General features: G+C 52.0%; 2 protein-coding genes across 2 annotated transcripts in view; one reads left to right on the forward strand and one right to left on the reverse strand.

Moving 5' to 3' along the window:
• Positions 1-3,469, forward strand: part of LOC308159165 (UDP-glucuronosyltransferase 3A1-like) — a gene marked incomplete at both ends in the record, with an annotated part of 7,817 nt that extends 4,348 nt beyond the window's left edge. Inside the window, 3 exons of the mRNA XM_080532915.1 lie at positions 499-730; positions 2,412-2,631; positions 3,196-3,469. Of these exons, the coding sequence (XP_080389041.1) occupies positions 499-730; positions 2,412-2,631; positions 3,196-3,469 (726 nt within the window). The remainder of the gene's footprint in view (positions 1-498; positions 731-2,411; positions 2,632-3,195) is intronic.
• Positions 3,470-7,101: 3,632 nt separating this feature from the next.
• Positions 7,102-12,500, reverse strand: part of LOC308158455 (G-protein coupled receptor-associated protein LMBRD2B-like) — a gene marked incomplete at its 5' end in the record, with an annotated part of 18,709 nt that continues 13,310 nt past the window's right edge. Inside the window, 4 exons of the mRNA XM_080532082.1 lie at positions 7,102-7,199; positions 8,489-8,606; positions 11,531-11,633; positions 12,353-12,399. Coding sequence (XP_080388208.1) covers positions 7,136-7,199; positions 8,489-8,606; positions 11,531-11,633; positions 12,353-12,399 — 332 coding nt within the window. The 3' untranslated portion in view covers positions 7,102-7,135. The remainder of the gene's footprint in view (positions 7,200-8,488; positions 8,607-11,530; positions 11,634-12,352; positions 12,400-12,500) is intronic.

Consider the following 12,500-nt stretch of genomic DNA (forward strand, 5'->3'; position numbering starts at 1 on the left):
CGACGTTTGGATGCGATGAACAAACGTCGAATTCTGACGTCTGCCGTGTGAGACCAGGTTGCTCAGGTAGGTCACCTGACTATGTTAGGACTGTGTCTCAGGTAGGTCACCTGACTACGTTTACATTGTTAGCAGGCTCACAAAACAAGCTGTGTTAGTTGACTAGCGATGTGTGTCGGCTTAAGCCTTGTCTGTGAAACCGGCCCTCTAAACGTTTTGAAACACTTGACCCAACACTTGTCCCCTCTCTATCCTCCCCTCTCTCCTCTTCCCTCCCCCCCTTCCCTTTCTTCCCTTTCTTCCCTCCCTTCTCTCTCTTCCCTCCCCTCTCTCCCCTCCCCACCCTTCCCTTTCTTCCCTCCCCTCTCCCCCCTCCCCTCTCCCCCCCCTCCCTCTCCCCCTCCCTCCCCTCTCCTCCCTCCCCTCTCTTCCCTCCCCTCTCTCCCCCCTCCCTCTCCCCCTCCCTCCCCCCTCTCCTCCCTCCCCTCTCCTGTGTAGGAGCTGGAGGACTTCATCTCAGGCTGTGGTGAGGCGGGGTTCATCGTGGTGACCCTGGGGTCCATGCTGTCCTCCGTGCCCCTGGACAGCCTGCTGGAGGAGATGGTGGGGGGGTTCGCCAGCCTCCCCCAGGGGGTCATCTGGAGGTACCACGCCCAGCGCTGGCCCCCTCACCTGCGCCCCCCGCCCAACGTCAAGCTGATGGACTGGCTGCCCCAGAATGACCTGCTGGGTAGGCTCCTCCTCCTCCTCCTCCTCCTCCCCCCTCCTTCTGATCATCCCCCTCCTCCTCCTCCCCCCTCCTTCTCATCATCCCCCTCCTCCTCCTCCTCCTCCCCCTCCTTCTCCTCCCCCTCCTCCCCCCTCCTCCTCCTCCTCCCCCCTCCTTCTCATCCTCCCCCTCCTCCTCCTCCTCCCCCTCCTTGTCATCCTCCTCCTCCTCCTCCCCCTCCTCCCTCCTCCTTCTCGTCATCCTCCTCCTCCTGCTCCTCCATCTCCTCCTCCTCCTCCTCCTCCCCCCTCCTTCTCGTCATCCCCCCTCCTCCTCCTCCTCCTCCTCCTCCCCCTCCTTCTCATCCTCCCCCTCCTCCTCCTCCTCCTCCTCCTCCTCCCCCTCCTTCTCATCCTCCCCCTCCTCCTCCTCCTCCTCCATCTCCTCCATCTCCTCCCTCTCCTCCTCCTCCTCCATCTCCTCCACCTCCTCCTCCTCCTCCATCTCCTCCACCTCCTCCTCATCCTCATCCTCCTCCACCTCCTCCTCCTCCTCCTCCTGAATGCTTTCTTCTGGATAGATCTTTATTCTTTTGTACACTAAACAAAAAACAAATGCGATTCTTATACCTACATTTCAATTCTCCACTCAGGAAAAAGATATCTATATCTATATCTATATCTATATCTAAATATATATCTAATTCTCAATCTATCTATAGATATATATAAATATAATCATACAATACAACATATTAATCGTGCAAAACCAAAAAAACATGTTTGACATGTTCTACCTCTCTCTCTCTCTTTCTCTCACTCTCTCACTCTCTCTCTTTCCCTCCCAGGCCACCCTAACCTGTCTCTCTCTCTCCCCTCCCCTCCCCCTCCCCCTCCCCAAGCCACCCTAAACTGTCTCTCTCTCCCCCCTCCCCCTCCCCAGGCCACCCTAACCTGTCTCTCTCTCTCCCCCCTCCCCCTCCCCCTCCCCAGGCCACCCTAACCTGTCTCTCTCTCTCCCCCCTCCCCCTCCCCCTCCCCAGGCCACCCTAACCTGTCTCTCTCCCCCCCCTCCCCAGGCCACCGTAAACTGTCTCACTCTCTCTCCCCTCCCCCTCCCCCTCCCCAGGCCACCCTAACCTGTCTCTCTCTCTCCCCCCTCCCCCTCCCCCTCCCCAGGCCACCCTAACCTGTCTCTCTCTCCCCCCCCTCCCCCTCCCCAGGCCACCCTAACCTGTCTCTCTCTCTCCCCCCTCCCCCTCCCCCTCCCCAGGCCACCCTAACCTGTCTCTCTCTCCCCCCCCTCCCCCTCCCCCTCCCCAGGCCACCCTAACCTGTCTCTCTCTCCCCCCTCCCCCTCCCCCCTCCCCAGGCCACCCTAACCTGTCTCTCTCTCCCCCCCCCTCCCCCTCCCCCTCCCCAGGCCACCCTAACCTGTCTCTCTCTCCCCCCCCTCCCCCTCCCCAGGCCACCCTAACCTGTCTCTCTCTCCCCCCCCTCCCCCTCCCCCTCCCCAGGCCACCCTAACCTGTCTCTCTCTCTCCCCCCCTCCCCCTCCCCCTCCCCCGGCCACCCTAACCTGTCTCTCTCTCCCCCCTCCCCCTCCCCCTCCCCAGGCCACCCTAACCTGTCTCTCTCCCCCCTCCCCCTCCCCAGGCCACCCTAACCTGTCTCTCTCTCTCCCCCCCCCTCCCCCTCTCCAGGCCACCCTAAGGCCCGTCTGCTGGTGACCCACGGCGGTCAGAACAGCCTGCTCCAGGCGGTGTACCACGCCGTGCCGGTCCTGGGCATGCCCCTCTTCGGGGACCAGTTTGACAACCTGGTGCGCGTGGAGGCCAAGGGCCTGGGCCTGGCCCTGAAACCCACCCACGTACGCAGAGACCTGCTCAGCCTCACCATTCACACCCTGATAGAGGACCGCAGGTAGGACACGGAGGCCAGGGGGAGGGCGGGGGAGGCTGGGGGAGGCCAGGGGAGGTTAGGGGAGGCCAGGGGAGGTTGGGGAGGTTAGGGGAGGGCGGAGGAGGCTGGGGGAGGCCGGGGGGAGGCCAGGGGAGGCCAGGGGAGAGTGAGTGAGGCTGGGGGAGGCTGGGGGAGGTTAGGGGAGGCAAGGGGAGGCCAGGGAGGTTAGGGGAGGCAAGGGGAGGCCAGGGGAGGTTAGGGGAGGCCAGGGGAGGCCAGGGGAGGCCAGGGGAGGCCGGGGGAGGTCAGGGGAGGTCAGGGGAGGTCAGGGGAGGCGAGGGGAGGTTAGGGGAGGTTTTTTCCTTGGGTTACAATGAGTCCGTCCTCCGATTTCTACCTTCACCAGCCTCCCCTGGGCTACAACATCCTCTCCCAGACTGTATTGATGGGCGCCTCACCTCATCTCTTTTTCTGCCCTCCCCCACTCCCTCCCTCCCTCCCCACCTTCTTACTCCCCCTCCCTCCCTACTCTCTCACCACCTCCCTCCCCTCCCCCCACCTCCCTCTCCCCTCTCCCCCCTCCAGGTTCAAGGCGGCGGCTGTGTCCCTCAGTAGGATCCACCGCTCCCAGCCCCTCCCCCCCGGCGCCCGATTGGTCCAGTGGGTGGAGCATATCCTCCACAGCGGGGGAGGGGCCCACCTGCGCCCCGCCTCGCTAACGCAGCCCTGGTACCAGCGGTGCCTGCTGGACGTGGCTCTCCTCCTCTCCCTGGGGCTTCTGGGAGTTGTAGTCCTGGGCTGGGCGGTGTGGCGGTGTAGCAGAGGGGACAGGGGCGGTGCTAAACTCAAACCCCACTGACTGAGGGGGGGTCGGGGGAGAGGAGGCTTGTGGAATAATTACCTCAGTTTGTGTTAATAATGTCACGTGTAAATATATTCTGTTGTTGAAATTTGTCGTTGGCGTCCATTGTGTTGTGTAATTCATACTGTTTATGTGACACGTTCTAATGCTTTGGTCCTCATGTGGGGATCTGATGTAATGATCAGACTTTTCTTTAGAAAAACGTGAATACATTTCTGCGTTGAGTGTTGAAAATCAATGACACGTCGCTAGTCAGCTAACACAGCTTGTTCTGTGAGCCTGCTAACAATGTAAAGTAGTGTTCTAGTTAACTAGGTAGCAGTGGGGATTACTCACCCGATCCATTGTGTTGTTGCAGTATTTTGGCTCAACTAGCGAGTTGTGTGGTGTGATTCTCAACAACGTTGAAACGTAGTTGCATGTTTCAAAAGAAAAAGTCTGAGCATTTTGACGTCATTCAGTATTTCAGCTGTGAAACCACGCAACCCTTTTCACCTTCTTTGTGCTGTGAAAGTTCTCTAGACTAGAGATTGCAGTTGTCCTAGCACGACGACTGCCAATGGCCCCTGGCCTGAGCTAGATTACTTTTTTCTGCTATGACTGGTGGATAGGAGATTCACTTACCAGGTCAAATGTATTGTACGTCGCTTTGGAATAATCTCTGGGGAGATTTGTCTCCCATCTTGATCTCTTTGACATTCAGACAAGTGTTGTCCAAGCCTCCTGAATGGCCACAAACACACAAAGGGTCACATGGACAGAGAGAGACAGAGAGACAGAGAGACGGAGAGAGAGAGAGACAGAGAGACTGAGAGAGACAGAGAGAGAGAGAGACAGAAAGAGACAGAGAGACAGAGAGAGAGAGAGACAGAGAGACAGAGAGAGGGAGAGAGAGACAGAGAGACAGAGAGAGAGACAGACAGAGACAGAGAGAGACAGAGAGAGAGACAGAAAGAGACAGAGAGACAGAAAGAGACAGAGAGACAGAGAGAGAGAGACAGAGAGGCAGAGAGAGAGAGAGGCAGAGAGAGAGAGAGAGAGACAGAGAGACAGAGAGAGAGAGACAGACAGAGACAGAGAGACAGAGAGGCAGAGAGACAGAGAGACAGAGAGAGAGAGAGAGGCCATTGACCACACCAGCTATAGAAACACCCTCCTTCATTAACCCAGAGTCTGCGGTGGTGGTGGAGGGGGCGGTCAGGCGAGGATGGGTGGGGGTGTGTGTGTGTGTGTGTGCATGTGAGTGTGCATGTGAGTGAGTGAGTGAGTGTGTGTGTGTGTGTGTGTGTGAGTGTGAGGTGTGGGGGGGGGGCATGTTATGGTTTACTGGAGGTATTCATTTGGACTACCACCTGCACCACCCTCTCCTCCTCCCCCTCCCTCCTCCCTCTCCCTCCAACCCTTGTTTCCTAGAGAGACAAAGGCAGCTCCCCATCCTCCCCCTCCTCCCCCCCTCCCTCCCCCTCCTCCCCCCCTCCCTCCCCCCCCCTCCCCCATCCTCCTCCCTGTCAGTGCAGTCACCCAGGACGGAGCAGGAGGGTTCCCGATTGGCTGTACAGAGACCTGAGTGTCTGTGATTGACTGTCGAGAGTCCTGAGTGTCTGTGATTGGCTGTAGAGACACCTGGGTATCTGTGATTGGCTGTAGAGTCCTGAGTGTCTGTGATTGGCTGTACAGAGTCCTGAGTGTCTGTGATTGGCTGTACAGAGACCTGAGTGTCTGTGATTGGCTGTAGAGAGACCTGAGTGTCTGTGATTGGCTGTACAGAGACCTGAGTGTCTGTGATTGGCTGTACAGATACCTGAGTGTCTGTGATTGGCTGTAGTCCTGAGTGTCTGTGATTGGCTGTAGAGAGACCTGAGTGTCTGTGATTGGCTGTACAGAGTCCTGAGTGTCTGTGATTGGCTGTAGAAAGACCTGAGTGTCTGTGATTGGCTGTAGAGAGACCTGAGTGTCTGTGATTGGCTGTACAGAGACCTGAGTGTCTGTGATTGGCTGTAGAGAGACCTGAGTGTCTGTGATTGGCTGTACAGAGACCTGAGTGTCTGTGATTGGCTGTAGAGAGACCTGAGATTGTCTGTCGAGAGACCTGAGTGTCTGTGATTGGCTGTACAGAGACCTGAGTGTCTGTGATTGGCTGAAGCCGGTGGAACTTGTTTTGAGACTGCAACAGAGAATTGTCAGTTGGCTTCAGAGTCAGTTATTATTTGAATAATATTATTCATACTATTCATATTGATGAGTTGTATAGGAGAGAAAGCATGAACCAGGCTGAATAATGAAGCGTACTGATGACCCGTGGTGCAATCAAACCTTTTTAATCACAGTCCCTCATCACAGTTTGGCAAAAAAAAACATCCTTTCAACAACATTTCAAGTTAGCTACGTCCAGGATTTGTGAAGCTTGATTCAGTAATGACTAACGATCTAAAAACGGACATTGATATAAATATATACCGCAGTTTCTAGGAAAGAAAACGATGTACAACAGAGGAAAGATGAGGTTATTCAGCCTTGGGAGAAATCAAGGCAGCTAAAAACCCCTGGAAAGAAGGAAGGCTTCCATCTCCAAACAGACAAACTCATCCGTTTCCTGGCACATCACAGGCCTGGTGCAGGGGAGGCTGGTGGAGGTAGAAATCGGAGGACGGGCTCTTTGTAAATGCATGGGAAGGTATCAAACCCTTCCTCATTCACACATGAGCCTGTCCTCCGATTTCTACCTCCACTAGCCTCCCCTGATCCTGGCGTTAGGGTAGGCAATCACTGAGAATAGTCCTCCTCACACAACGAGAAGGAGAATTCGACAGAAAGGGAGGTCGAAAAGGAGAGAGAGGGAGAGAGAGAGAGTGAGGGGAGAGCAAGAGAGCGAGAGAGAGAGAGAGAGAGAGAGAGAGAGAGAGAGAGAGAGAGAGGGGGACAGAGAGAGAGAGAGAGAGAGAGAGAGAGAGAGGGGGACAGAGAGAGAGAGAGAGAGAGAGAGAGAGAGAGAGAGAGAGAGAGAAAAGGCTAGATCTTATCAGGGCTGCTTCCCTTTCAGATGGAGAGAGACAGTTGTTCCCGAGGTCAGAAGGTCAAAAGGTCAGAAGGTCACACAATGGATTGTTTCCTCAAAGCTTTCTGGAGCCAGAGGAAGGTTCTAGTAGCTACAGGGCGAGTGAGTGGAGTCAGGGTGACACTCAGCTCTGTGGCATAATGGGACTAACATCTACTCTACGTTACAAAATGGGTTCCTTCAAAAACAATCCAAATGTTTTCAATGCCTTGAATAGACAGAGAATCAGACTAAGGGTTTTTGTAGATTGAAAAAAAAAAAAGAAAAGAAAGAAAATGGCCCCCAAAAACATACAAAACAAGTACCGGTATCATCATCATGTTTACAAAATAAATACAATTTCAACAAAGCTTTACTTCACGTTTCTGCATTAGATAATAATATCATGGGTAAGATCTAGGGGAGACATTTTGTTTTTTTTAAGAGAAAGAAACAGCAGCAGTCAGGACAGAGAGGCAACGTCTGTCAGTCAGGCGGAAGAGACATTGAGAACCTTCCTCTCTTCCATTTTGTCCATTATTGTCTTCTTCCATCTGCTTCTCTCTGTCTGTCTCTCTGTCTCTCTGTCTCTCTCTGTCTCTGTCTCTGTCTCTGTCTCTCTCTCTCTCTCAGACGTCATCAAAGATCCGTGTTCGTGAGGATGACAGGGACAGGTAGTGTCCTCCTGAGTATCTGCAGAGACAGAGAGACAGAGAGAGAGAGACAGAGAGACAGAGAGACAGAGACAGGAAGGTGTCATATGGTGTTGTGAGTGGGCTGGGGTGCACGCATTGCACACATATAATGCCCATGTCGGCATGGGTTAGAATCCGGCCCATGCACTGCTGACATACCCTCCTCCCTCTCCTCCTTACTTTCTTGTCTCCCTCCACTGTCTCTATCCAATAAAATTAAACATATGAGTGCCCCACACAGAAAAAAGTAACGTAAAAATATATATATACATATTGTATCGTGACATATCACATTGAGAGGCGGCCATTATAATATAATATATGTATATGTTACGGTACATGTGGGAAAACGGTACATGTGGGAAAACTAGGGTTAGGGTTAGGTGCTAGGGTGCTACGGTTAGGGTTAAGGTTAGGGTTAGGATTAGGGTTAGGGTTAGACATGCCAGCATGTACCAAGTCGACGTAGCACCTAACCCTAACCCTAGTTTTCCCACATGTACCGTAACATATATATGTCATTTAGCTGTGGCTTTTATCCAAAGCGACTTACATTGCAGTGAGTGCATACACTTTTCAGTACATATGGTCCCAACGGGAATCGAACCACGACCTAAGCGTTGTTAGCGTCAGTTGTTAGCGTAATGCTCTACCAGCTGAGCCACAGAGGAGCAGTATACGTTGGCAGGTTCACATCAAACCGCGGACCTTTGGTCTGAACTGCCCGTTACGTTAGACACACATCGCTAGTCGACTAACACAGCTTGTTTTGTGAGCCTGCTAACCATGTAAAGTAGTGTTCTAGTTAACTAGGTAACAATGTAAAGTAGTGTTCTAGTTAACTATGTAACAATGTAAAGTAGTGTTCTAGTTAACTAGGTAACAATGTAAAGTAGTGTTCTAGTTAACTAGGTAACAATGTAAAGTAGTGTTCTAGTTAACTAGGTAACAATGTAAAGTAGTGTTCTAGTTAACTAGGTAACAATGTAAAGTAGTGTTCTAGTTAACTAGGTAACAATGTAAAGTAGTGTTCTAGTTAACTAGGTAACAATGTAAAGTAGTGTTGTAGTTAACTAGGTAGCAGTAGGGGGATTACTCACCCAATCCATTGCTTTGTTGCAGTACTTTGGCTCGACTAGCGAGTTTGTGTGTAGCGAGTTTGTGTGTAGCGAGTTTGTGTGTACGTTGAAACGTAGTTCCGTGTTTCAAAAGAAAAGTCTGAACTTTTTGATTGGTCGCCGACATGCAGACCAAAACACTAGAACGTGTCACAAGGTAAATGCAGACCTGTTGGTGTGAGGCTGTGAGGGTCTGTCCCCCCCCCTGGTGACGTTCAGTGGTTCAACGTCCTGCAGCAGCTCTGTGGTGTCCCTGGGGGTCCCCCCCCCCCAGGAGAGGGGGGCAGCTGAGGCAGGGAGAGAGAGAGAACACACATGGTCGGGTTCACAAACAAGGGTTAACACCAGGACAGCCATGGGTGAGGTCATTAACACTAGAACAGCCATGGGTGGGGTCATTAACACTAGAACAGCCATGGGTGGGGTCATTAACACTAGAACAGCCGTGGGTGGGGTCATTAACACTAGAACAGCCATGGGTGGGGTCATTAACACTAGAACAGCCGTGGGTGGGGTCATTAACACTAGAACAGCCATGGGTGGGGTCATTAACACTAGAACAGCCGTGGGTGGGGTCATTAACACTAGAACAGCCGTGGGTGGGGTCATTAACACTAGAACAGCCGTGGGTGGGGTCATTAACACTAGAACAGCCATGGGTGGGGTCATTAACACTAGAACAGCCGTGGGTGGGGTCATTAACACTAGAACAGCCGTGGGTGGGGTCATTAACACTAGAACAGCCGTGGGTGGGGTCATTAACACTAGAACAGCCATGGGTGGGGTCATTAACACTAGAACAGCCGTGGGTGGGGTCATTAACACTAGAACAGCCATGGGTGGGGTCATTAACACTAGAACAGCCATGGGTGAGGTCATTAACACTAGAACAGCCATGGGTGGGGTCATTAACACTAGGACAGCCGTGGGTGGGGTCATTAACACTAGAACAGCCATGGATGGGGTCATTAACACTAGAACAGCCGTGGGTGGGGTCATTAACACTAGAACAGCCGTGGGTGGGGTCATTAACACTAGAACAGCCATGGGTGGGGTCATTAACACTAGAACAGCCGTGGGTGGGGTCATTAACACTAGAACAGCCGTGGGTGGGGTCATTAACACTAGAACAGCCGTGGGTGGGGTCATTAACACTAGAACAGCCGTGGGTGGGGTCATTAACACTAGAACAGCCATGGATGGGGTCATTAACACTAGGACAGCTGTAGGTGGGGTCATTAACACTAGAACAGCCATGGGTGAGGTCATTAACACTAGAACAGCCATGGGTGGGGTCATTAACACTAGAACAGCCATGGATGGGGTCATTAACACTAGAACAGCCGTGGGTGGGGTCATTAACACTAGAACAGCCGTGGGTGGGGTCATTAACACTAGAACAGCCATGGGTGGGGTCATTAACACTAGAACAGCCGTGGGTGGGGTCATTAACACTAGAACAGCCGTGGGTGGGGTCATTAACACTAGAACAGCCGTGGGTGGGGTCATTAACACTAGAACAGCCATGGGTGGGGTCATTAACACTAGAACAGCCATGGGTGGGGTCATTAACACTAGAACAGCCTTGGGTGGGGTCATTAACACTAGAACAGCCGTGGGTGGGGTCATTAACACTTGGACAGCCGTGGGTGGGGTCATTTGACCAAGTGAGTAAAAAAAGTGATATCTTTGCACTTGATCAAATTCCAGGACCCTCCTTTCATGACTTGTCCTAGATATGTGCGTTCTACCACCCAGCATCCTTATATTTTCAAAATCACATCAGGATAAGCTAGTATGAAACCATTTTGCTAGTTTTTCTGTGTAGGAGGCAGGCTAATTTACAAGAGGCGCCAACTAGTGGTCGTTGTGTGTAAATAGCAGCTTCCCATTGTAAAGACTATGGTCATTTGACCCCCAAGGCGGCTCTTATAGTAGGTAACATAGACACGGCTGTTCTACTGTTAACCTCTGTGTGGTGAAACCTGGGACCTCTACCTCTGTGTGGTGTTAACCTGGGACCTCTATCCTACAGTAGTTAACCTGGGACCTCTATCCTACAGTAGTTAACCTGGGACCTCTATCCTACAGTAGTTAACCTGGGGCCTCTATCCTACAGTAGTTAACCTGGGACCTCTATCCTACAGTAGTTAACCTGGGTCCTCTATCCTACAGTAGTTAACCTGGGACCTCTATCCTACAGTAGTTAACCTGGGACCTCTATCCTACAGTAGTTAACCTGGGACCTCTATCCTACAGTAGTTAACCTGGGGCCTCTATCCTACAGTAGTTAACCTGGGACCTCTATCCTACAGTAGTTAACCTGGGTCCTCTATCCTACAGTAGTTAACCTGGGACCTCTATCCTACAGTAGTTAACCTGGGACCTCTATCCTACAGTAGTTAACCTGGGACCTCTATCCTACAGTAGTTAACCTGGGACCTCTATCCTACAGTAGTTAACCTGGGGCCTCTATCCTACAGTAGTTAACCTGGGACCTCTATCCTACAGTAGTTAACCTGGGGCCTCTATCCTACAGTAGTTAACCTGGGACCTCTATCCCACAGTAGTTAATCTGGGGCCTCTATCCTACAGTAGTTAACCTGGGACCTCTATCCTACAGTAGTTAACCTGGGACCTCTATCCTACAGGAGTTAACCTGGGGCCTCTATCCTACAGTAGTTAACCTGGGTCCTCTATCCTACAGTCAGAGTTAACCTGGGACCTCTATCCTACAGTAGGTAACCTGGGACCTCTATCCCACAGTAGTTAACCTGGGACCTCTATCCTACAGTAGTTAACCTGGGGCCTCTATCCTACAGTAGTTAACCTGGGACCTCTATCCCACAGTAGTTAATCTGGGGCCTCTATCCTACAGTAGTTAACCTGGGACCTCTATCCTACAGTAGTTAACCTGGGACCTCTATCCTACAGGAGTTAACCTGGGGCCTCTATCCTACAGTAGTTAACCTGGGTCCTCTATCCTACAGTCAGAGTTAACCTGGGACCTCTATCCCACAGTAGTTAACCTGGGACCTCTATCCTACAGTAGTTAACCTGGGACCTCTATCCCACAGTCGGAGTTAACCTGGGACCTCTATCCCACAGTAGTTAACCTGGGACCTCTATCCTACAGTAGTTAACCTGGGACCTCTATCCCACAGTCGGAGTTAACCTGGGACCTCTATCCCACAGTCAACGTCCTACTCACTCTCAGTGTGGTGTGTAGGAGAGTGGTCTGTGTCCTGCAGCTCAGCGTATCCGTTCCTGGTCCTCCCCGGCGCCCTCTGGTGGCCGTATCTCTCCCTCCACCCCTGGAACACACCGCTCACGTTGCCATGGAAAAGGACTGACTTACATAGCGCCTTTATCCAAAGCTGCTTTACAACGGCCTCTCATTCACCCATTCACACACACACTCACACACCGATGGCGGCCAAGCTGCCATGCAAGGCGCCGGCCGGCCCCGCTCACTGGGAGCAATTTGGGGTTCAGCAGTGTCTTGCCCAAGGACATTTCGACATGTGGCCAGCCGGGGCTCAAACCGCCGATCTGCCAACCTTGCGGTCATTGTGACAGCAGCTGGTGAAACCGGGTACAAGTCGCCAACCGCCGATGGCCTTTTTATTCAGAAAAATGTAAACAAATTTCAGCGTGAAAATTAATGACACACTCGCTAGTCGAGCCAAAACATTGCGATTGCAATGGATTCGGTGAGTAATCCCCTCACTACTACCTAGTTAGTGTAGAGTAGTAGAGATTAACTACTACCTAGTTAGTATAGAGTAGTGGGGATTACTCACCGAATCCATTGCATTGCAATGTTTTGGCTCGACTAGCGAGTGTGTCATTGATTTTCAACAACGCTGAAATGTATTTACATTTTTCCGAATAAAAGTCTGAACATTTTGATTGGTTGGCGACCTGTTCCTGATTTCACCGGCAAATACTGTCTAAATATTGCGTAAATATGATAAGTACTGGCTCTAGAGATCGTCTGAGTGAGATGTGTGAAAGCGAGACAGCTGCTCACCCGCTTACGGCTGTCCCCGTCCTCTGTCCTCTGTCTGCTTCTTCTCTCTACACAACAGACAGACAGAATCAGAGGCCTGTCATTGACATTTGAACCATTTAACCGACGCTTTTATCCAAAGCGATTTACAATTACAGATGACAGATTA

This window comes from Nansenia antarctica (genome assembly GCF_963989245.1).
Source record: "Nansenia antarctica genome assembly, chromosome: 5".
Classification (NCBI taxonomy): domain Eukaryota; kingdom Metazoa; phylum Chordata; class Actinopteri; order Argentiniformes; family Microstomatidae; genus Nansenia; species Nansenia antarctica.